Genomic DNA, 24,339 nt, shown 5'->3' with positions numbered 1-24,339 from the left:
TTGCCTTCCATGTTTTCGGTGACTATTTGCCGTGCGGTGCGGTTACTCTCACCCATTCGCGGCCCAACGTTTCGGGAACACCTTCATCTCAAGGATCGTCGCAATCGTCGTGGGCAGCCGTTCTTTTCGGCACAATTTTCATCCAGCCCGGTACCGATCCGGGCAGTGCGCGTGTGGTATCTGAAAATTCGTAGCAAAAGCAAACAAACACCGCCACGGGCCACCCACCAAAAGCAGAAAAGAAAAACAAACGCTAACCACACACAATTAACATGTGTTTGCTCGCATTAGGTCAGGGTGATAAGACTATAAATTTAGTGGAGGGTTTTTTTTTTTTGTTGGTGTTCTTCCACACTTTTGGCTGCACCCAGTTGTGGTTGCTGTGCGTCAAGTTGTTGTTTGGTGGACCAGCCTTCTTTTTCCTGGTGGTTATGCAGAAGAAGCGAACCCGCTGATGCTGACGGGAGATGATAAATGTTGCGGTATAGGTGATGTTGAGCAGCATTTAAGAAACGGTAAACAAGCTTTGCAGCATTTACGTAGTGACAACATCGTTAAAGCAATTTAATTACATCACTAAAATGGATCATACCAAACATTAAAGTCGTATTTTCATCATTTTCATCATCATTAAAGTTATTCCATACACTATATGTTTTCAGAAACTTTTTCAGAACTTTAGTTTAAAATAAAAGAAGCTTTTTTTCTTAATTTCTGATATGCCTCCACCGAGGGAGTGTAGTGCGTGGGAGGAAAAGAGATCTTTCAAATTTTGTACACGTTTTACCCGTCAGATCACCAGTTTGTTACTTGTTAGAAGTCTATTAAGGCGTTTAACGTGCTGAATCAATACAATAATTCCCGGACCAGTCGTAATGTGACCTCTGTAACGCCCAACTGATCACTGAGTTGGCCAGTCTGGATTTAAAACCAGGATTGGACGTCGAGGGAAATGATTCTCTTACCGGTCTGTCAAAGTTCTTCAAAGTTATGCTTCACGATGGCGCATTAATGTCTATCTAATCAGTTCAGACATTAGGTTCTGCTGGAGAAGGTTCTGCTGGAGTTTGCATTGTCATTTTCTTCAATCGATTAGCCCGTCAATAGCCCATCGAATGGCTTATTAGCTAGACTGGCTATCAGGTCACGTTGTTGGAAAGTCAGTCCTCATCACTGAATTGAATTGAAGCATGGCTCTCAATGATTTTATGTCTAAAAATAATGTGTGAATATTGTTACTCATTTACGAAAGCGAAATTGTATAGAAAATCTTCTTCTTTTTGGCCTGCTCAGGGTTGAGTACGTCTCGTAGACTTGGCCAGGTCGCCTATCAGTTTCCAGGAAACTCGGTCTAACGTTGCAATCCTCCATCCATGGATGCATCCGATCGCCCACAGGTTTGACTCCACTTGATCCAGCCAACTGATCTACGCCTCGTGCCGAACTAAGGGCTCGCTGACGAGCACCTTCTTGGTGGGGCATGAGTCCGGCATCCTCATCACGTACCCCAGCCAACGTATCCTTCCGGCTATGGCTACCGTCAGGATATCAGCACCGAACAGCTCAGCTAGCTCGTGGTTCATTCTCCTTCGCCACACGCCCTGTTCGCAAACACCGCCCAAGCCAATGGCGAGTGCATTGGCGTCCTATGTTTATCTGAACGATTATTATGTTTTGTGAGGTTTGCAAATTTGTTTCGAGGTTAGCAGTTTAATGTTCTTACCGTAATTTCAACGCCTCTTCTGCTAGCCTTAAAAGCAGATGCAGTTTTCAGTGTAGAATTTGTGATCGTTATTGCAACTGGTGGAAGGTTTGAACTAGTGATTCATGCCGTCAGCTTCGATGTTGCTAGCAACTATCATAAGTTGTTCAGTTATCAGTTGTTAGTTATCCTCAATTAATATATTAGAAAGAAGGAGTTAACAATTAAGCTAAAATTAAACTTGATTGGTTATTAAAAACTCAATACCGATCACAATCGATGAACAGTTAGAGCTCGTAAATAGGTTGCTAATCAGTGGGATATGACACCTTCACTACTACACAACTACAAGTAGTAAGTATTACATGTAATTTCCAAAGAGTTGAACATTTCATAATTGTTGTAATAAATCAAACGATAAAAATTCATCTGTAATAATATATAAAGAAGCAATCTGAGGATAATGTTTAATCCTTTTTTTATTTACACCTTCTTTCAAAAATCGTTGAAAAGTGACTTGTTAAACAAAACAAATTTCTTATTTTCGGAAAAATAAACCTCTTTTCCAGTTTTCCTAGTTTCCAGTACAATCGCAGCTGTCCATTACAGTAGAAAGGCTACAACCATTACCAGCTACACTTACAGCCCACAGTGAAAGGCCACCCCAATTCCCTACTTCATCCTTTGCCCCTGTTCTTCCCTCCGAGATTTGTGTTGTTTTGTGCGTTCGTTTCGTTCAACGGCCAGTTTTTTTTTCCAGCTACGAGCCCCAAATGAGAAATGAAATATAAAAACCAACCTTATACCACGGTAACACCTTGCGTGATTGCTCGTGTGCAAAAGTATTTCCGAACCCTCACCGCTTGCGTCCGTTCAGTTTGACCTGGCCGCCCAGCCGGACTATAAAATGTAAATGGCCAGAAAGCGGAATCCTTCACCGATCACTCCATGTCCCCTTGATTTCCACTCGAACCCTAGGCAATCCGGCACCTCGAAAGCAATAGCCATAGCGCAATAACTACGAATGGTTTCCAATGGTTGGCAGCCCACAGACAGCTGGCAGCTCTATTTCAGCTGCAGCACACACGCACACACAGAGACCGTGGTCAAGCCATTTCAAGTGCCTAGCCTAGCCACTGGTCCGACGACCGGGAATTATCTCTTCGCAGTGGAAATTTTCGTTTCAGTTTCGGCCTGTCGTCCACGTAAACACGCAAAATGGTGAAAACCCGTGCCAAGGCGCAGTACGGGTTGTAGTGAAGACTTTTCCTCCCTCGGAACCGTCCCTTCTCACACGCCGTCCTCTTACTTTGGGTTGTTTTTCTCCGTCGTTCTCCACACGGGTCCGGGTCCGTTCATAATTCATCCGTCCGTCGTTTGTGGGGCTCCGTTGGTTTTACTTCAGCCTTTTTTCCCCCCATTCGTTCGCTCGTTTATGGTACCTTCCCCATCGTACCTCCATTATAAATTATGAGCGTAATTTTTATTTTCTGAAAATTTTAATTTAATTAACTTAATTAGCGCAAGATGGCGCGGCGTAAGGGGCGCCCGTACCGATCGTATTTCTTTTGCACCAATTGGATTGCGTGTCGTGGACGAGGGCGAAAAAAAAGTGACCACCAACCCTGGTGTTACGAGGGCAATTCTGCAAACTTTGAAATTCATTCCAAACGGTAGCTTAGGGAAGGGTGTTGGCGATTAGCACAACGGAACCGGAACCCGTAATCCGGAAGCTTTTTCTGTGAATATATTATGGAGAAGTTTGAAGCTATTTTCGTAACATTGCGAGTGGTTAAATTCAACGAAAAAATCGGTCGAAAATCGAATCTACTTAAAGAGAGTCCTTCAATAAGTCCTGGACCATTACACGGACAGCCAAAAACCCGATAAAATATGATCCATTAATGAGAGCATGATTTGATTACGATTTTTGCCTCACAGACGTGTTTTCTAAAAAATCATAAAAAAAACAATCCCTGATGGTTGTGTGTTTTAGCTTATTGTACTTCCTGTTCATGTGTGTGTGTGTGTGTGTGTGTGTGTGTGTGTGTGTGTAAGCTTGTTTTTTTCTTGTTTTAGCTGTTTTAGCTAACGACATTCCCTTTGACCATCCCATTCTATAAAACGCTCATAAATACACCCTCTAAATGGCGCAACGTCCAGGGGGTACAGATGAAACCGACCAACCTCGAGGGCCAAATAGGGGCCATGATTTGTGATGTCCAGCGAAAACACTTTTCCACGTGCGCTACTGTCGGCCATTGTTGCGTGGAAAAGTGTCGTTTTTCGGAGAAAAATATATGTAGGCAGAAGAAGGTGTGTACAGCAACCTACCGGCCAAAGGTAAGACTTGCTGTCCGTGCTGTTGAGGTGAAAGTTATTCTTGGGAGCCACCCAGAGCAATAAAGACATATTTTAACGCATGAAATATGACGTATTGGGAAGGGGAAATGGAGGGTTTGAACCGATAGAAAAGGTCCTTCGACTGTGGCGACACAATACCGCCAATAACAGCACAAACTGTGGGAACTGTCACGCTGAGCTCTACTGGAAGACACAAACCTTTATGTCCATTCCAGCTCTATTAATGTCTCAACTTGAGGAGGAACTGAGATGGACAAAAAACGACACTATTAGCTTGTCGGGAGAATGGAGGTTGTAAATGGATGCGATCACTCATGATCGGTTCATCATGTAAAAAAAACCATGATGCATCATTATGCATACCGTTTTGTCCCTGCAGGGATGGTTTTTGGGGGACCATTTGGCTTGAACAAGGGACATTTCGTTTTACAACACGGAGCTTGTCCGTATCCTACGATTGTTACAGCAATTGCTGCAATTACTTTGGTCCTTGTGGCTTATGGCTGGCTGGCTGGTGCTTTAACTGCTTGTGTTTTTCTTCAACACTAAACGGCAATGTGTAAAGGTTGTGAATGATTTTTGTACTCTCTATTTTGTTTGACAATTTTATTTTACACACATTCACATATTTTCATTTCCATCTTTATGAGAGTCTTTTGTTGTTGTAGTTTGTTATGGTAATAAGGGGTAGCAGAAGTAATTGGAAACTATTTATTTAACTGAATGGGAATGAATTGTAGATATTAGAGAATAAAATCTGTACAATAAAAAAGTAAACTTCATTGTAGAAAGAAAAAAAACACAGCATAATTGAAAGTACAACTGTCGCCAGTACCATGAGTTTGTGAGCTAAAGCAATAAAGTAAATGATTTTAATAACACTCATTTATTATTTCTTCTGTTTCTTTGACTGATTCGGCGTGATCTGTTGGAATAGAGTAATTGGCGTTTTCTAGTGGGCTTCTTGTTTTTAAAATTTACTTGAAAAGTGATTTTACGCCAAAACGTGCACATATTTACGAAAAGAATTACTAAGAAGATTTTCGACCAAAGAGGGCTTAAAAAACTGGAGGCACATTAGAGAAAATAACGAAAAAACTAGAAAAAATATCCAATAATTACATGAATCTATAAAAATTATTTAAAAAAAAACTATAACATACACTAACAAGAGTTTGCAGAAAAGAATCTACCGTTCATCTGTTACAAATAATCTCATCCTAGAGTTTGACTGGGGCACATGGAGTCCTTATCACCGTATCTGGATAGAGAAACTCGAATCATCACAGAGACGATTTACCCGTTTGGCTCTTCGGAATCTTCCTTGGCGCGGTGAAATGCCCGGTTATCACGCTGGATGCTTACTGCTGGGACTATTTCTATTTTAACTCTTGTGTCGATAGCTTTAAAAGTAGAATCCGATGCGGTATGAACAGGTTAGGGTCAATCGAACTTATAAGAGGTCGCAGGAAGTGTCTTCTTGGAGTATTTCAAATACTTAGAGCTTGATACAATTTACTAAATAAATGAATAAATAAATCATATTTTAATCACGACGGAACAGCGGTCAGCGGGCCTTGACGTCCAAGAAGCCTCTCCATCAATCTCAATCTCCCAAGAAGCCTTATCGTTAAAAAAGATATTCTGAAACAAAACTCGTCTGTCGACAAAGATACATCGTTCTCGAAGCCTCGTTCATCAAAAGAGGGTCTAGAAGATGCAATATCCTCCTGGTGCAGTAAACGAAGACGCATGGTTCTCCAAGCCTCGTTCATCAAGAGACGATCTAGAAGAAGAGATTTCTTCCTGGTTCCTGGTCCTCTATGGAGAGTGGGCCAAGTGTTGTCCAAGAAACTCTTTTATCTGAAGAGCTTCGTCGATCAAACGACAGGTTCACCTCGCCTACCAGGCTTACCTAATTGAAGAGACCTTGCCAATCTAGATATTCTAACTATTCAACCTCTGCGACCGAATCGAAAGATGTAACAACGAGAAAACTACGATGATAAATATAAACATTATGTAATTTTTTCACTAGCTAAACCTTAAAAGCTAAGGCTAAAGCTAAATGAATAATAAATAAATAAAATAAAAATAGCTGTAATTAGTACCGAGGAGTAGACAACTTCATCCCTGCCGCCTTTGGCTTCGATGATTCGTTGAACGGCACTGTCCTTGAACAAAAAACCTAAGTAAGATTAGCTTTCAGGATCAGCTAGTGCACGTTGGCTCCGATTGGTAATAAGCTGATAGGCCTGCTGAAACACCAAGCGCTTGATCTCGGTGATCCGATCCGCTTCTTACTGCGATCTATGTTGGACTACACATCCGTGGTGTGGGCGGCTTTCAGCAGCACATAGTGTCCAGTCACTCGATTTGCTTTGCGCGCATCGAATCTCTGAAGAAGTGTTACTACTTCTTGGTCAGTAAATTCTATTGCCTACACTATTTTGCAGACTTAATCTAAACCATCCGGCGAGATCGCACTGGGTTAGATCGTAACAAGACGTAGAGGAACGCCGTGCCCGGTTTGGTTCCTCTGATCCTCTGTTTTGGTGGTTGGGTTTCGAGAATGTTAAAGATGTTTTTGATCGTTTTGATCTGTAATATGTATTTGTATGGTACATTTAGACCAAACAAATATTTTATAAAAATATAAAAATGTAGACTGATCGGACTACTTGCAAGAGATAGCAAGAGAACTGTGATTATGGAGCAAATAAACCATTCACAGTAGCGAAACAGAAGACGTTGGAAGTACATAACCATTTCTATAGTTCTTAAATACAAATGTATTTAAATAATAATATGCAATAGATAAATGTAATGTTTTTAGAGTCCTTTATTCAATTGGGTGCTTCTGGTAGCATATCTTTCAGAAACGGGAAAAACTAAATGAAATTCTTCTCCATGGAAGTTAGCAAAGTGTCCATAAAATCATTACTGACACATAACCTCACCAAATCAACGATTTGTTTTTAAACAAATAATTGAACAGCAAAATAAAAAAACCTGTTTAAACCAACTGTATGAAAAAAAAACCTTATTTTAACCAACCATTTAAAGTTGTTATAGAACAAATTTTCGGTTGGTAACCTTCAAACCACACCAACCCTCGGAACAGTCCCATTCTCAATGCTAAATACCATAAATATTGTTTTATGATCATCAACGCCTAAGCTCAGCAGCTATCCCGGTAGTTATTTTCTTCCTCTTTTCGTTTATGATGTAATAAACATGCGTGCTAAAACAAAGCACCATTTTGATGAGGTAGCCACTCGGGCATGTGTCACAAACAAATAAATCTCTGAAACGTAAGCCTGTATTTGAAAAGAAACTGGGAACCCATCCCAGTGTGTTTCTGCTTTCTACGTAAACAAATCGAAATGGATCGTTAACTCATGCGTGTGTGCATTTACTACCTTTTTTTACTGAAGGTTTTGTTTTTCTTTCAGTTCAGTTCAGCAGTGAATTGCAATTATGATGCTCCTATTTAGTATTAGTTGACGTTTTCTAACGCTTTTGGTATTTTTTGCCATTATTTCCATCAACTTTAAACCAAAAATCCACATTATCTGTAGCTCAAAAGGCCTTCGGAAGTTGTTTCTATTTATCCTTGGCGTGTGGTCGCAAGTCACTTAAAGTTGCAAAATTGACCGCTTTTTTTTAAATTGCACAAAAACTCACGTTTAAACGTGCGAAGGAAAACCCATCATCCTCTCTGGTTACCGATCAAGAGTGCTTTTTTTGTTGTGGGTGAAAGGCTCAATCGTACTTGAATGCCATGCGTGGAAAAACTCGAAAAGCTTTGAGGACAATTGCCACACAATTTCAGTATGCCAGGCGCCGCTTCGAAATGCTCTCAGGGCCGCAACCACTTTGGCAAGCAACTCGTTCGGTGGAGAAGAGGAAGGTGGACGGTGAGGAATGTGGGGTTTGGAGCCGATCACCTCGAGCGGCCTCCCCATCCCGGTGCCAGTACGCTACCCCATCCCTACAGCACACTCTTACTCGATGGATGAAAGGGGCGGAAAAAAAACAAGCAACAAAAATGGCCGACTTGAGGACTTTTATTGCCCTCGCAATTGATTACATGTGCGCCGCATCAAGGCGGCACAAGTTAAAGACGAGTTACCCCCAGGCACTACCAACTAACGTGAGTGCTTTTGGTGTGCCGTTTTTTTTTCTTCTTCACTTTAAATTGCGATATCACTCTACCCTTCAAGTCTGGGCCGGTCTTTGGTCGGCCCATCTCTCGCCTCGTACCCCTTCTGCGCCACCTGGTGGGTTTGCCACCTTCAACAGGCAAATAACAATCACCTTGCTCGAATAGCCTGTGAATTTCGTTCTGGCTCGCTTTTAATTGATCAAAAGCGTCTATCGTAAATGGTAACAAAGTTGTGAGAGTGCTTCAAAAATTTGAGTACATTTATTTTGATCAAAGTTTGGCAAAGTTTTGCAAATGTATAATTTTTACGTTTTTAACATAACATTTTAAAGAAAAAAATACTACAGAAACACTTGTGAAAATGTTAAGCAAATACATTACCAGACGAAAGATTAATTTATCATTTATCGCGTATTCAACCAATCGTAAGCTGAAGAAATTAAATTAAACACTTTCTAATCAGCTTAATTGGTTCTCTTACTTAGTTTCTTATCTTTATTGATTTTATTTGCGATTTCTATACATTCTAACTTACTTATCAGGCGCTTAAACCACTCGCAGTCTAGCGCCGTCTTCTGGTACATGCATCTACGCAATCACTACTCCATTTCAGTTTTCCAATTCACATCACACCTCCTCTATTCCTGTGGATGGCCTAAGAAAACCCGCCTGAGCCTGCCGTGAGTTTTCTGCTCTATTTCAGGACTGTTGCTACCTCAGGACATCTCCCCAGGAAATCTGGCTCCTAAAAATCTAGTACATTTCTCGACTCGACTCTTATCCTAGGACTGACATGATTCTGTAATTATTTTTTCCTTTATTCGCCTTTATATTGAGCAATTACAGCACATTTGGTTATACACAGCAACACAACTTCATTTATTACTCGCTGTACTCCTGAGTATATGTGTCCCGGGTAGAGCTCTTAAATTGTTCTAATTCTTGTATGGTTCTGCAACCTCAAGAAGACTTGGTCGGTCACTCCTAACTTTCCTTGACTTAAGCTAACCAATGCCTAGTTAGTCAGACCTACGTACGGAGGGGGACAGTCCAGACTGCATTCAAAACACGGCACTGCTACCATCTTGGCCATCAAACTGATTGAGATATATTGCATCGAAGTAGAAAAAGGAACAATAATCTAACCATGCGATTCAGCGACGCTATGTTCATTGAAGTTAAGATAGTGATCGAGGATCTGCCATTGCCAATTAAACACTCAATCACTTTGCAGTACGATCAAAAACAAAAAATCTCGACTTGAAGGACGATTTGCTTAACCTAGGGCTGGATATACATGATTCCGCTGACATTTTCTTCCAAACGGAATAGAATAGAAAATTCTTTTTGAATGCGTATATGAAGTGTGTCAAACAATCCAACAATTGTGGGGCTTTGATTTTGGAAATTTTGGCTGCAAAAAATCTGGATGTGTATTTTGGATCTCGGATTCCGTACCTCAAATCCCGAACGTGGGATCCCGAGTCTCAAGGATCCATGATCCCAGATCTTGAATCATGGATCAGTAAGCAGTATTTGGGATTTGTAAAAAATTATCTTGATTTGTCAGAGATACATTAATAACACAACGAATGATTGTATCGTTGATGGGCTGTGGATTTTTTACAATTTCAACATCAACCTTACTCTGTTGGTCCGCTGCTCCGCTTTTGCGAGCTATAAGTTGCTTGAATTTCTTCCTTTCCCTGTCTTCTTTCCACGGTTGTCTTCGTGCAGCTAATTCCTCTCCCTGTTCCGATCCCTTTTTCGGCGGTAAGCTAAAATTATTATACTGTGTAGCCTTAGGCAGACAATAAGAAATGAATAAAATAAAAATGTTTTGTATTTCATTCAAATTTGTTCGCAGAAATCAAACAGATCAATTTACGGACCTCGTAAAGGACATCGGAAGCACTACACAATGTTTCGCGATCAGTGGCAGCACGTTGGTATGCATTGATATGTTTTAAAATTCTTTCAAGTGTTCCGTCCGTTTCTTTAGCTTCAAACAATGAAAAATCACACATCCGACCAGAACATGAAATGCATAGAAAATGGAATTAAGCATTCCAAAAATAAGTAAGATGTCCAAAAATCGTCACTTGCCAGTGAAAAAACGAGAGAAATCCCTAACGGTGCAGAAAAAAGGTCACTTTATGAAAACATAAACTTCGGGAAATAGTTTTTAGCTCGAGTCGGGGCTTTTTTTAAAACTATTTTATGACACCGGCAAGTCGGCACATTTTTCCATCCATCAAAAGACCGAGCTGATGCGCACGTTTTTGCGTACATGCTGTGTTGCAGGATGAAGTCGAAGGAGCCTTTTGAAGCCTTTCGGAACGACGACCGATCGTTTCGGGTGATCTGCGCTGGTCACTAGGCACTAGGCAACCGGCTGCCCGTGTAAACAACCAAACGGGCAGCCCCGAGTTGACCGGTGGACCGAAATTGCCCCCGTCATAAAAGTGGAATTTTACTGACCGGCACATTTTTTTTTTGCTCTAAAAGGGGTTTTCTAAAATTTTTGTTTTCCAATTCGGCGGCCGCCATTTTTTGCTGCAACCGTTGCTGGTACGGCAATGCAGTTTTTTGTGCACGTTTATGCTTAAAAGTCGTTTTTGTAGCATTTGCAAAGTAGTTTAGATTCATCGTTTTTTTTTGCTTATTTTTGGATGAAGGAAGAAAATATCAAATGCTTTCTAAACTTTGATAAAAGTGTTTAACGATTTCTATTTATTAAAATTTTAATATCAAAAGAAATGGAACCTGTTTCAATAATAGTGAGACCTTTGAATAAATAAGCTAGCTGTTATCGTAAGATTTGGAATTCAAATACTTTACTCAAGAGGCTTTTTATCATGCTGTTAAAATAAGCTGTGACTCAAATGTCATCTTCTATACTTCCCTAATCAATGTCTTTTTTTGGTATATAATTTGCCACAATTGCCTTATATACTTATGATAACCGCCGCTTATGTTAACCGCTTTTTTATAAAAATTGTTTATTTAAAGTAACTCAAAAACAAAGTTACAAAAGGAAAGTTCGATACATGTAGGGACGATGGACAGGTTTTACAAAGAACATTTAAGGATATTTTCAGTAATCACAGCATTGCTGTTTCTAACAATGTGGATGATGAAGTTTGCAAACAAACTTAGGATGGAATTCCTCTTACTTATGCTAATGTGGCTTCAAATAGGTAAGAGGAGGGAAGGGACGTTGAGGTTGTGGTTTGGGACGATGGCTTCCTTAGAGCACAGGGCAAACTTGTGCTCCAGAGTCTCTGGCTGGGAGCAAACTGAACAGACTGAAGGAACCCGATTTATCCTGTCGAGTAGTAGTCCTTGTGGCACATTGTTGTGCTCCAGCAAATACAGCATCAAGCGTGCGTCTGATTAAAGTCTGTAGCTGGTGATGTTTTTTCCAGATCCTTCAGCAGCCAGTGAAAGGTGTCTCCATAGCCACTACGGAGACTGGAAATATGTCGACCATCATTTGCCGCAATCTTATGATTGGAGACTGTAGGTAGCGGATGCTATGCGAGCTGCTGCATTACCGTCCGCTGGCACGGATACGTTGTGGCAATGGATCCTACTAAGCTAAGTACCGAGAACCGAGTTTGGAGATTGGGTGCACCTCGATTGCGTGGAAGCCGCTTAACCATTTTTTAAATCCTTTACTTATTCCTTCCCAGAGAACGATTGATTCGAACATGGCATTGGAGATTAGTTTAAATTGTTTTTCTACTTTCTTACTCAGTAAAAGATGACATTTTTGTTTAAAGGCAAGCAAAGGTTAATATCCATGCGGGTGCAATTGTTTTATAACCTTTTTTCATGGGACAAAAAAATCCACAAAACAGCCATAAAGAACCCTTTCAAAAGAGAGAATATTAGCTTTCTGTGAACTAAGAAAAATCTTTCAGTCCGGTTTTACCCATAACGATAATGCATTTTTCATTACATACAACTAAACAAATCTACACACGTTCAGCTGAATTCATTCATCGCTCCCGTTTGAATCATCCGGTGTGATCGCCGCCAAACAATCTTCCTACCGTGGAAAGTGAAATTGAACAACACGAGAATATAAAAAAATAATCATATAACAATTAGTTCGTAAGCTTTCTGGCCCCTTCAGGGTGTGCAAACCGTTTTGTATTTTTTTCCCCATCTTTTTTACCCTGATCAAGTAAAAAAAAGAAAAACCAAAACAAGACATACCTTGCAGCCTGAGTAGGAACTGCGGCAGGTTGTGTAGGGTGTAGCTCTAATGGCAGCAATATCCATCCACCACACTACCTTGCATATTATAAACAATCCAATATCGCCCTCCTCAAACAACTTCCACCGACCGCATGCTGTATTTTTCCTGAGGTTAATCCTTCCTGTTGAGCTTTTCGGTGGGGCCATCGAAATGTGCAATGTGAGTGTGCGCTAGCTTTCGTTCAATGCGTAATTTACTGCACATGGTCCTGCCGAACATGTGTTAACGGTTGGGAATTGGTTTGGTGGATTTTATGCTCGGTTTATAATTTTAGTTTTGTTACTATTGCTTCTGCAACAATAACACAACACTTGCCGGTGGGGGCCAGCGATCAATGAGGGAGGGATGCGTGGCAGAGTTTTATTATTCATACATACATACCCTAACACACCCTTGGCGGTGCGTCAGACAGTCCATCAGCCTGTGGTGGCGTATATTGAGCCACTATACTACTCAAATGACTTCCGGAGAATGAATCTATCGGCGTCGGGCCAACCAGGGTGCCAACAGGAAAGGGGAAAAGTGGAGCTGGATGTTGTTTCGTTGCCATATTACTACTGCATACCTTTCAGGCGTTAAGATGATAATAGTGCTTTAAATGTTTAACGTTTGTTGTGACAACTGTGACTGTCGATGCTGAGAAATTGTTCCTTGCCCAATGTGGGGGGGAAAAATGTAAAAATAAAACGACAAGCACACTAAATCACCCTATATCTCCCGTCATTCGGTCTAGTGGTGGTAGACTAAATGGTGCGTCAATTGGGCAATAGCCAAGTGTGATAGATTCTTTTATGAGCATGATACAGTCATATAATCATTTGTGTGCTGTAGTGGGTACAGTTTACTTCGGGAAATAACCATCAAGGTGCGGAAATTTTTCAATACTTTAACGATTTTGGTGGACAGGTCATGCGGTGTCTGCCCATCGAAGGAAAATCATAACCAGATTGATCGATTGTTGATGCGCTAATGTCCGGAGATGAATGACACCATGATCTTTACCGGAATTACAGGTTATTTCAGTGTTATTTAACAACACCTTTCTAGGTGTTCACTCTATGGAGAAGGCTTTGAAAAAAACAACAGAAGAAAAAGCATAAAATAAATCACAAAGTATTATATCACAACAATATTATAACCTTACCTAAAATGTCTCTTATAAGTCTGTTATAGAAATTTTGATTGAGTCTTAAGTCTTAAATTTAAGTCTTAAGCTAGATTGGCGGTTTCCTAGGCTTTGCAAGGCAACCCGAGAAACCATGGCCAAGAAAATCGTGGAACTAGAACAAAAGAACAATGTGTCGTTGGGCAGCCGAGTTTTGGATCCAAAATTTCGTAGAGTAAAGCTTTGTGGTCATTCTTCTCTGCTCTTGTAGTAGGTGCCTGTTCATTTGAGCCTCTTCTTTAAGCTCACAAAAGGCGTAAGTGAAACGAATTTATGTCCAGAATATTTCACTAAGGAATCAAGAATTATGACATAGAATGATTGAACAACAAAAAGTTATCTTGAAGAACAACGTGTCTGAAAATCTATAGCTAGATCCATTGCATAATGGTACAAATGTTATCTCTTTTCATCAATCACCAATTTTCAAACCATCAGTCATCAAGCTTGAAAGCATTTGCAGCAAAGTTTTTATTTATTATGCATTTCTGTGGTCAGTCGAAGTCCCTTAAAATTTAAACAATTCTTTGCATTTGAAATCTAATTTTGGGAAGTCTTAGCTCATGTAATCTACTCTTTTAATGAGTTTCGATAGATGAACAGGGAACAATGTTACCAAACTTATTATCTACATGCTCCGAAGTTAGTCACTTTGGGCAGAATTCATTTAAAAAATGTTTGTTATTTGATATTTGAGAACCTGATGCGTCGAAATAGTTCGTCGGTGCTAAAAAATCTCCTTTACGGACGACATATTCTTCTCATTAAGACTTACGAACACTTGACGGATTATTCTGTTAGTTTTCTCTTCTGTGCAGCTATTAGATTTTCGTTTGTTCTGATAATTTCTAGACTGATCGTTAGACAGGGAGAGGATAAAAACATGGAGCAAATTATCCAAAAATATTTTCTTACTTTCTTGAACGACATATTCCAGAAATGAAAGCTGAAACTCTTTAAATCAAGTTTAGTTCATTAATGTGTTTTTATTGCATTAATTTAATAAAAAAAATATCAAACTTGTAGTATTTTGTGAAACATAAAGCAAAAACTTGTACTTGTTTCCTTCAAAGAAAAATATCGAAAGAGATAATACAACCAAAACTAGGTCATTTGCAATAACGGTGTTCATATTATAAATGCATTATTTTAATAAAATTAATTAAAACATTGTTTGATCGCTTGCAGTTTTCGTTCATTATGACCAATCTCATGCTTTTGTTGGAATGTTCTCCCTCAATCGAGGTCCGAATTCGTCCGATACAGTGTGATCGTGCAGCGGTATATATTCAACGAACGAACCAACCGAAAAAGGGGAATCCAGTTAATTAAGACACCGCCAGCAGAAGTCGAACTCCAACACTCCATCGATCCCGCCATGCTGTGGAGGATTTTAGAAATCCAAACGAACGGAATGGCCTGTACAGACCACAGCAAAAACGGGGCAGACGTTTTGGATCAACCGGCACTGCCAGATCAAACGGGAGATCTGAATTTTGTAGATTTAATCATGAACAGAAGACGAAAAAAAGCAGCATGGCTTGCCGGCAGTTACAGCAAAAGACTTGATTGGCTTTCGAGGCAGCCTGTTTTTCGGCCATCCCTATTCCCAGCAAATGAAGACATTAATAAAAAAAAAAGGGCAGAGGAAAAGAAAACTGTTTCGTGTCTTTCCAGGCATCGTTTTTTTCTGTCCTTGTGGACGTGTTTCTTTCCCCCGATGCTTCTGTCACCGATGCCGATGTTGAAGACTTCCATTTTATGACACACCCGTTGTTGCTGATCGATCGTCGTCCATTCCCTACCGAGCTGATAACCGCCGTTGGCATTCGTTTCTGCTATATGACCATGCGCTTCTTCGGACTTCGTTTCAATTAAAATGTTGACGATGGCTAGCTTTTATGTGTTGTTGCTAGAACGAGCGCTGATGGGATAGATGAGTTCGTCGATCGTCCAATTGGTGGATCAAAACAACTCAACTCGAAGCAGCGATGGGAAAGGGAATGATGCGAGAAGATGACAGGTTAGGCGGTGGAAAAGAATAAAACTTTTTTTGTAATTTACAACTTCTTTCAATGTGAAACGATTCTCAGAATGCCCTGGATGCCGAGCGAGATAAATGTACGGGGAACGACACCCTAAAGCGATCATCTTTTGCGTTCATATCTACCTAGGGCTTGGTTTGTTGGCTATAACGACAAGTGAAACGGTCCGAAAATAGTTTAATATGCTCGTTACGCTTTTAATAAAACACCAAACGAGGATATCAATTGCTTGCTTTAAAAATGCTTCAATGTACTGCTGAGATAATTTAAAAAAGTTGGTCTGGAATCGATCTGGCAATGCACGAGTTAATTGAACGAAGATATAATCATCTTTGATATGCTTCATTAAAGAAGCCCAAAAAAGCATATTCTTTAGAAATGATGGATCGGGCCCCCGGATAGGAATAATTGAGCCACCTGCTAGCCTGCTGACGGAAGCTGCCCCTATGGAACTAGAAGGAACTTTTCTTTCCTAGGCATCTTTACCTTCCCTCCACCACCGGCTAATGTGTTCTGGAATCGTAGTTGTATTACTTTTAAAATCGTTCTTTCAACCGAACCCGCACCGGATCGGGACACCTTGATGGTGGACATGATTCTTCCGACGGACGGTCCAATTAACGAGCCATTTTTTGTGCTCCACGTTCGCTGCTCAATCGCTGTTTTCGTTTTGCTTTGCTGCTTTTTTCCTCACTTTTGATGTATTTATGATCATCTCTGGATGATCATTCTGGACGCAATCGGGATAAAGGAACCGGTCCCGGATACCCTTCGGATACACGATTAAAATGGTGCACCTTGTACGAACGCCATATGTTTTCTTTTTTTTTCTTTTTTGGGTATGTGAAGTGCAGAAAAGCAAATGACTGCGGGAAGACTTTGAATGGCTTTCGAGGAGGCATCAGAAAACAACATACCGCGCTTTCTTTTCGTGCACTGTAGGCAGCCATTTGCAATTGTGTATTAGAAATATTTAATTTTCTAATCTGTATAAGCATAACAAGCATAAGCATATTTACAATTTTTTTTTATTAAAGGATTAATAATGTTTTTCTCACAACCGTTTTTGCTGTAGCTTACGGACTCGCTAAAAATGGATACTTGTTTAGTTAACATTCTCGAAACATAAAGACTTGTATGGAAAATTTTAACAATAACATTGAAAATTCTTGTAAGCTTTTCCCAGTTATTTTTTTTTTTTCAATACGTTTAATTACCAAATAAAACAGGAAATTCCTCTTAAATCTCTTAGCTGCAAGATTGACATCATCTATTGTAATGTTAGCTATTAGAAACCTTTTTCATTTCATAAGAGATGGCCTGGCTGTATTGCTTAAAACTAATTTACAGACTAGTTATAATTCACATTGGTTTGGAGGCATTTCCTTCTCGAAACCGTGAAATGGAAGCTTGCATCGGGTAGACTCGTAAGCTTTTGAGGTACTTGGAGATGAGATTAGAGATGAGAATAACTATTCTTTTTGAGGAATCAACCCACTCTTACTTCTTACCTATTAGGATTCGAGTCTTTTAAATGCTCTTTTAGGAGTCGAATTACGATGAAGTTCACGCTGAAGAAGTTGATAGGCGCCTGCGCGATTTGAGTCCCAGATAGTTTTTAAAACACTTTTTAGATTTGAATCCCTCCGTCCAAAAGAAATTTAAATAACTCTCTGCGATTCGAATCCTTCTGGCGACTTCAAACTCTTTCCGACTGACTTCAATTTAATTAAGCCATTTACGATTCAAATCACAACAGAATTGTAAAACTCTAATTCATTCATTAGAACGTTTTAAAACATTTACTCACTCTTATTCAGTACGCATAATACCATTTGGAATCGGGGAAAACTCATATCTTTGGTACAGGAACGGGCTTATACTAGATTGAGGATAATGTCGGAAATAACTACTAACATGGATTGAGGACATTTCGGAATTTAGATCTGACAAAGGAGGCTATACAAATCATGGTAGGCTCATCGAGTATGAGATCTGTTTGTTGGAGGTGCTGCCGATTCTAATAAAAGTTTACTCAGCAATTTTGCTAGATAAGTTGGTTCGCTTAGCGAGGCCCCAAGAATTGCAAAGACTACACCCTGCCACTATTGAAACATGTTTCAAAAACCAAGTATTGTTCTTATTGGACTATGATGACCGTTGGCTGGATCAAGTGAAGTCTAACCTGTCGGAGATCAAATGCAACCGTGGATGGATGACTACAGCCCTAGACCGAGTTTCCTGGAAACTGATAGGCGACCTAGCCATGTCTACGCAGCGTGCTCAAACCTGAGCAGGCCAAGAAGAAGAAGAAGAAGAAGAAGACTATGATGAATTCCAGTTAAAAAATTAGCACCAGCTGGAAATTTTCGTTCAAAAGGCGACTTGTTACGACATCATATGGACTTAAATACTATAAAATGGTCTGAATACTCAATGTCTGAAGCTTAAAAATAATTACCTTAAAATATTTATTTCCCAATAGCAGCCTCACAGTTAATTTCGGTCCTCTGGAGAGTAAATCTAGTAACCTTTTTTCTCCAATTAAGGTAGGTCGACGCACACCATCGTGCCATTTCATTCTGAGCATTGGTTAATGCCTTAGTATATTCTGTCTCATACCGCAATCCATACATGTCTATCACATATCTGTGGCACCGATAGTTCACCTTTGTTTGCCCAAAGTTTGTGTGCCAAGGGCTCTAGCTTTTATTTGCGTAGAAAGCAACAAGAAAAGCGAGGCATTTCGTCTAACATAGAACCGCAAACGCAGCCAGAACGACGCACAGATACGACGTTGTTTGATTTCGTGCAACAGCACCGTTTAATGGTCGGGGCGTCCTGGGTTAGAAGGATCATAAATTTTTCCAACCAACTTCAATCGACAATTCATCCCGGAGGGCTTAAAACGGGCGCAATGCAGTCGTGCTTTGGCGTAACACGATCGTGCCGAGGTGTAAAATTATCAGTAAAACCACCTCGGTATACTCGGTGGGCCGTGCAACAGTTTGCGCTGCTGCAATCGTGAAGTGGTGTTTTGATTTTGATGGTTTTATAATCACCTGTCGTCAGTGCGCGACACATTCTTAATGCTTTCTTTGGTTAGTTTTATAGCGCTTGCACACATGGAACTCACACGTCACTTGAGGAATTGTCTGCACAGGTTGTTTGTCTATATTGTCTGCAAAAATAAAGCAACTTCTTTAACTCCAGTGAAGTGCTTTTGTTCTCTCACTTCAAGTGAAAAAGGCTTTACTTTACATGCCAATTCTTCGAGTGCTGCTTTCACGAGTGACGAGCCTTTTTTTTTTAGCGTGGCAGACGACCAATGAAGCAAGTGTAAAAATCAAATTAATCAACAAATACGCGCAATAACCATCGAGCCATTATTCTAATGATTATTGTTTTGATGAGCCCTGCCGAAATGGTCGAAAAACCGGTGCTAATAGTGCGATAATATCGGAACGACTTCTTCCAAAACCCCTTTGCACCGTGCAGACGTGCATGTAGCAGCTCTTCACAAGCCACTCACTCATTAGATGTATGGCCGTATTAATCGACACCCACAGCCACAGCTCTGTCTGTGTTTTTCTTTCCATCTCGCCACCGTCCTGTACCGGGCTGGATAGTAAAATAATATAGGAATAAAACTAAAGGCATAAAATTTTCGTCCACTTTTTATGGATCCCAGAAAAGGGCAGCCTAATATATAGTTGCTACGGTTACGTTGCTGGCGTAAACGTGGAGAAGAATGGAAGTGGATGTGGACGATAAGATATGTGAAGAAAATGCTTTGCTATCACTCTCGAAAAAGGAAATCGTAGTGGAAAGTTGTACGACTGCACTCGAGTGAAAAACTTTCTCCACGGCGACAACAGCACAAATGACGGGTTTTCGTATTCAAATGGCAGATGGAAATGGAACGTTGAGGTTTAATTATATCTTTTCGAAGACTTGTGTTATGTTATTTTGTACAACTGAGATGGCGACTTGATGCCATAAAGGGCACTAGACCGCCGGACAGGATCAGGCATCGAATCTTATCCGGAACTTCCTCTATGCGTTTGAAGGACAGAGTATACGGTGTAACCAAATCAAAGAAGCCAGCAATGGCAACTTAAGATCAAGAATAAATTAAAGAACATTTAAGATCAAGAAAAATTAAATTAAGATTAATTTTTTTTTGGCGGTGGCGAGGCGACAACCTCGCTGGTTGTCACATGGCACTCAATTGATTGTTGCAGTAATTTACATTTAATTTTCGTTTCATGAATTAAATGTGTTTCGAAGAGCTGCAATCCCATCCGGATCGTTCCCCGATTTGTATTGAAAACATTAACAACGCTATGCAAGAGCTATGAAGATGCATTAAATTACGCAAACATACGTCTCGTGCCGAACGGACTGTTGACGAGCATCTTCCTAGTGAGGCAAGAGTCAGGTATCCTCATTAAGTGCCTCATATATCGTATTCTTTAGTCGTCAACTGCTGTTAGAATATCTGCACCACAAAACAGCTCAGTTAGCTTGAGGTTCATTCTCCTTCGCCACACGCCCTGCTCGTACACAGCGCCAATGATAGTCATTAGCACCTGCCGTTTCAAAATGTCCAGTGCATTGGCATCCTACGCCAGCATAGTCTAGGACAGGTGGCCGCTACTGAAGTCTTCTAGATCTGGTTCCAATTTGTTTTTTTTTTTACTACTGTTCGTTGCGGCTATGCCGGGAATGGTTTGAAAGGCCACACTCTCCAACAAACCTCTACCTCCTCACCAGAGTTCCGTAGGATACCAAGGCAGAAGGGACAACCTGTCGTCCCTAACATTGAGAGAAGATGATAGCTATCTCCATCCTGTCTATTTAGCGATATTTCCCAAGGGGACTTGAAAGGGAAAGACATGTTCATGGCATACAGTACGTCGTACGGAGAGCCTATAATACCCTTCAATAGCTACAAAATGTATCATTTTTGCAATTTTCAGCATAAATATTAAATGACACAGTGATATTCGTTACAATATAATGAAGAAAAAGTGCAATTGTACACGTGTTCGTAAGTTTGCCTATTTTAAATTTGTGTACTCGAAAATAGTTTTATCAGATCTGGAAAGCGATCATTCTCGAACTTACATTCGAAGAACCCACCCTGTGTTGTAACTTCGAAGCCGATGCGTTTCATTCACAGGTGGGCTAAAATCGTTGCATATTTTGGTCAAAAAACTAGCACTATGAACAAATATGTCAAAAAAGGACTATGAAACGGTCAAAATTATCGCAACTGTCAATGCCACCATGAAACCAACACACGCACGCACAAATTTGTACTTGGTTTGAGCTGCAGTGTAACGCGAGTTTGTGAATTAATTTTTGCCAATACTTACTGATTGTTTCAGTAAAGTTTATCACATATTTATCACCCCTTTGAGACAACATATAGAACACCCAACCATGGACAGTACCGGCGATCGAATAGAAAAGCTGTACAAAAACTACGAAATCTTGAGTGACGCCAAGGATAAAATCGGCGAGGTTTGTGTTGCATTTTTTTCCTCTCATAATGGTGCCGGATAAAAGTTGTTTACACTATTGGTACGCTTTTTCTGCTTCACACGCACAGCACGAAACGGAATATAAGGAAATATTGGACGCAGTGAAAGGATCAGCGAAGGAAAAACGGCTTGCGTCTCAGTTTATTGGGAAATTTTTCAAACACTTTCCCAGCTTGGCGGAACTTGCCATCGAGAGTCAGCTGGATCTGTGTGAGGATGAGGATACGCAGGTAGGCTGTTGTGACTCAACTGTGTAGATGAAGTAAGCCTTAATTGGGAAATGTGCTTTGCAGATACGACGACAAGCTATAAAGGATTTGCCGCAGCTGTGCCGTGATACGACCGAGCATACGCCCAGAATCGGTGACATTTTGGCCCAATTGCTCATTACGGAAGATTCGGCCGAGTTGCTGCAGGTACATCAGTCGCTGCTAACGTTGGCAAAGGTAACAAGTAGAAATAGTTGCTTTGGAAGATTTTAAAGCAGCTTTAATGTTTAATTTCCTCCACTTTTCCAGTACGATGCAGTCGGAACGTTGACTGGAATTTTCAGCCAAATCGTCGGTGGTGACGAGACGACACGTTTCCGCAGCTTTCAGTTTATTAACAACAAAATCATGAAACTTGAGCCGCAAATTTTGACGAAAGTGGTGGAAGATTTTATTATTGCTGAAGTGAAGAAGATAACACTGGTAAGTTGGTCACAGTGCAACGTCCGCATAGCTGTAGAGTTAAAGGATTGATTTTGTTTCTTTCTCTTGTGTTAGGACGTAAGCTCGGACGAGTTTCATCTGTGCATGTCCATCCTGAACCAAACGAAGCTTAGCAAGACTTTGCCCGGGCATGTGGAGCTGGTAACGCTGGCTGCCGAGCAAGCGGATCTGGAAAGCGATCCCGGACCGCTCGCATCCGACGATGAAACGGTCGAACGTTTCATCCAATGCTCGACGGAAGCGATGCCGTACTTTTCGGTAAGCATAAGACGCAAAGAATGTTTCTTAATACGCATACTAAATAAATAATTTCCCTGTTTCCCATAACAGTCCCAGGTGGAATCGACACAGTTCGTGAAGTTTATGTGTGAAAAGTTTTTACGTCCCAACGTATGGTGCTTGATCGGTGCCGCTACGGATGATCAGCAGCAAACGCAGCAGCGTCTGCTGAAAGTGTTTGCCGAAATGACTGCGTACTGCGGTACGCTGGAGAAGGCCGCCGAAAAAGTGGAAGCAATTTACGAAGTTTTACTGGTACTTTTGAATTCATTATTACATCTTTATGCGTTCTATTGCTATATTAAACATCTTACACCCCTGTCTTCCAGGAATATATGCCATTGCCGCCGCTCGATGCCGACTTAAATGAGACACCGTCGTTCCATTTTTCCCATGCCGAATGTTTGCTGTATGCACTGCACACCGTGGGCAAGCAAGCTGCCGAGTTTCTAACGTTCCCGGACAATCCAGCAAAGTTGAAAGATTTCCGTTCCCGGCTACAGTATTTGGCTCGTGGTACACAGGGGTAAGTTATACTTTTCTAGCTCTAGATTAAGATTTATTAATGGGAAGATGATATTACGATGGAATAGAAATCTTAAACCTGGCGCTGCATGTTAGAATACATCGTTCGGATGTGATCTTATTGCATCGATAGGCATGAGCATGCTATAACAGACTTTAGGACCTAAGGAAATTGAATATTGCAACAGGTTAACTGCTTCAAGCTATGCTATAGAGACACTAGTTTTTGCAGTCCGTCTCTAATTCTCCCCTCGTGACGAGCACCTTCATGGTGGATCATGAGTCCGCATTTCGTGTATTGTTGGAGTTTTCTGGCTGGTAAGGGAGTTTCTGGAGCCTTGTATAATACGCCTTCGGATTTCGATGCTTGCGTTATTGTCCGAACTTACGTTCGTACCAAGGAAGCAACACTCCTCTACCACCTCAAGATCGTCGTCGACATGGCGTTCCGACACTTCCTGTTGTCGTTTGCATCTCACTAATTAAAGTGAAGTACGCGGTCTTTCGTCTTGGCCTTTCTTGGCCGGTCCCTTCTTTTATCACAGCTTTTCAATTCAAATTTAAATACAAAATTCATTTGTTTCTTTTACCATTCCTTTACCAGATACATCAAGAAGCTGCAGGAAGCGGTCAAGGGTAAAACTGCAGAGGAAATGAAAACGGAAGAGAATCAAATTAAAGTAACCGCACTAAAGACCACTTCCAACATCAGTACGCTGATTCGTGACCTGTTCCATTCGCCACCAAGCTTCAAGTCCGTCGTACAGCTGTCCTGGGTTGTACCGAAGGGCAAGAAAGCGGTTAGAAACACCCAATACACTAGTTTTTAAATGCAAGAGTTTATTTAACAAAATTTTATTCAATCTATTACAGCAACAGCAGCAACAGCGACAGGAACAGAAGCAAGAAGAGGGGGCGAAAACCGGCCCCAACAAACGTCACGCACCGATCACGTTCGATGGCAATGGCAAATCGGCCGGAGGAGGTGGTGACACGAAAGGACCCAAGCAGGGTAAACCAAGCCCAGGTTCACAGAAAATGTATACACCACCGTCGGGTAAATATTCTGGCAAGCTGCACCGAAATGGTAGCGGCGGTGGCGGCGGCGGCGGTGGCCGCCGACCGAGCGGTGGTGGTGGTGGCGGCGGTGGCAATTTCCGTCGTGGCAGTTTCGGTGGAAGTGGTGGACGCAATAGTGGAGGAAAAAGGAAGTATTAAGTTGTGTGCAGGGGGGCATGGTTTGCAAAAAGGGCCATGGTGACTGCGTTAGAGTACGTAATTTTTAAACTCCCCATCATTTGAATAGTTTCTTTTTTGTCGTAAAGCGGCTGGATCTAGATGATTGGAACCAGTATCTCGGAATATGGCCCATTTGTAACTATAACTACAGTTAAATCGTAGCTCCCTTCTCTATTAGTCAACGCAAAGATATATATTAGAGTTTTTATATCGTCCTACAGCCCTTTACTATTTTTGTTATGATACGGCAATAGTTAAGCTATTCAAATTAACGTAACTATTTCGAGGGCAACTACAATTTTCTTAGATCCAGCTGCAATAAT

General features: G+C 40.9%; 1 protein-coding gene across 2 annotated transcripts; it reads left to right on the top strand.

Moving 5' to 3' along the window:
- Nucleotides 1-21,094: 21,094 nt before the first annotated feature.
- On the top strand, nucleotides 21,095-23,995 carry LOC126564422 (apoptosis inhibitor 5 homolog). Of its 2 annotated transcripts, none has more exons than XM_050221465.1 (9): nucleotides 21,095-21,240; nucleotides 21,329-21,490; nucleotides 21,554-21,706; nucleotides 21,779-21,952; nucleotides 22,028-22,231; nucleotides 22,304-22,507; nucleotides 22,582-22,778; nucleotides 23,382-23,577; nucleotides 23,657-23,995. In XM_050221465.1, exons 1-9 carry the CDS (start codon nucleotides 21,160-21,162, stop codon nucleotides 23,993-23,995), a joined length of 1,710 nt encoding a protein of 569 aa, XP_050077422.1. In that variant the 5' UTR covers nucleotides 21,095-21,159. The 2 variants fall into 2 exon arrangements, with proteins under 2 accessions (XP_050077422.1, XP_050077421.1); XM_050221464.1 differs by having other exon boundaries at nucleotides 23,651-23,995.
- The last annotated feature ends 344 nt before the right edge of the window (nucleotides 23,996-24,339 follow it).

This window comes from Anopheles maculipalpis, chromosome 3RL (assembly GCF_943734695.1).
Source record: "Anopheles maculipalpis chromosome 3RL, idAnoMacuDA_375_x, whole genome shotgun sequence".
In the NCBI taxonomy this organism is placed as follows: domain Eukaryota; kingdom Metazoa; phylum Arthropoda; class Insecta; order Diptera; family Culicidae; genus Anopheles; species Anopheles maculipalpis.
The sequence above is the reverse complement of the archived record's forward strand: the minus strand, read 5'-3'. Positions and strand labels throughout refer to the sequence as shown.

What these genes read in the sequence shown, in the direction of transcription:
- LOC126564422 (XM_050221464.1), top strand. Translation starts at nt 21,160, where the DNA reads ATGGACAGTACCGGCGATCGAATAGAAAAGCTGTACAAAAACTACGAA. An exon ending in CCAAGGATAAAATCGGCGAG is followed by an intron (nt 21,241 to 21,328) that starts GTTTGTGTTGCA and finishes TCACACGCACAG; the next exon opens with CACGAAACGGAATATAAGGA. An exon ending in TTGGCTCGTGGTACACAGGG is followed by an intron (nt 22,779 to 23,381) that starts GTAAGTTATACT and finishes TTCCTTTACCAG; the next exon opens with ATACATCAAGAAGCTGCAGG.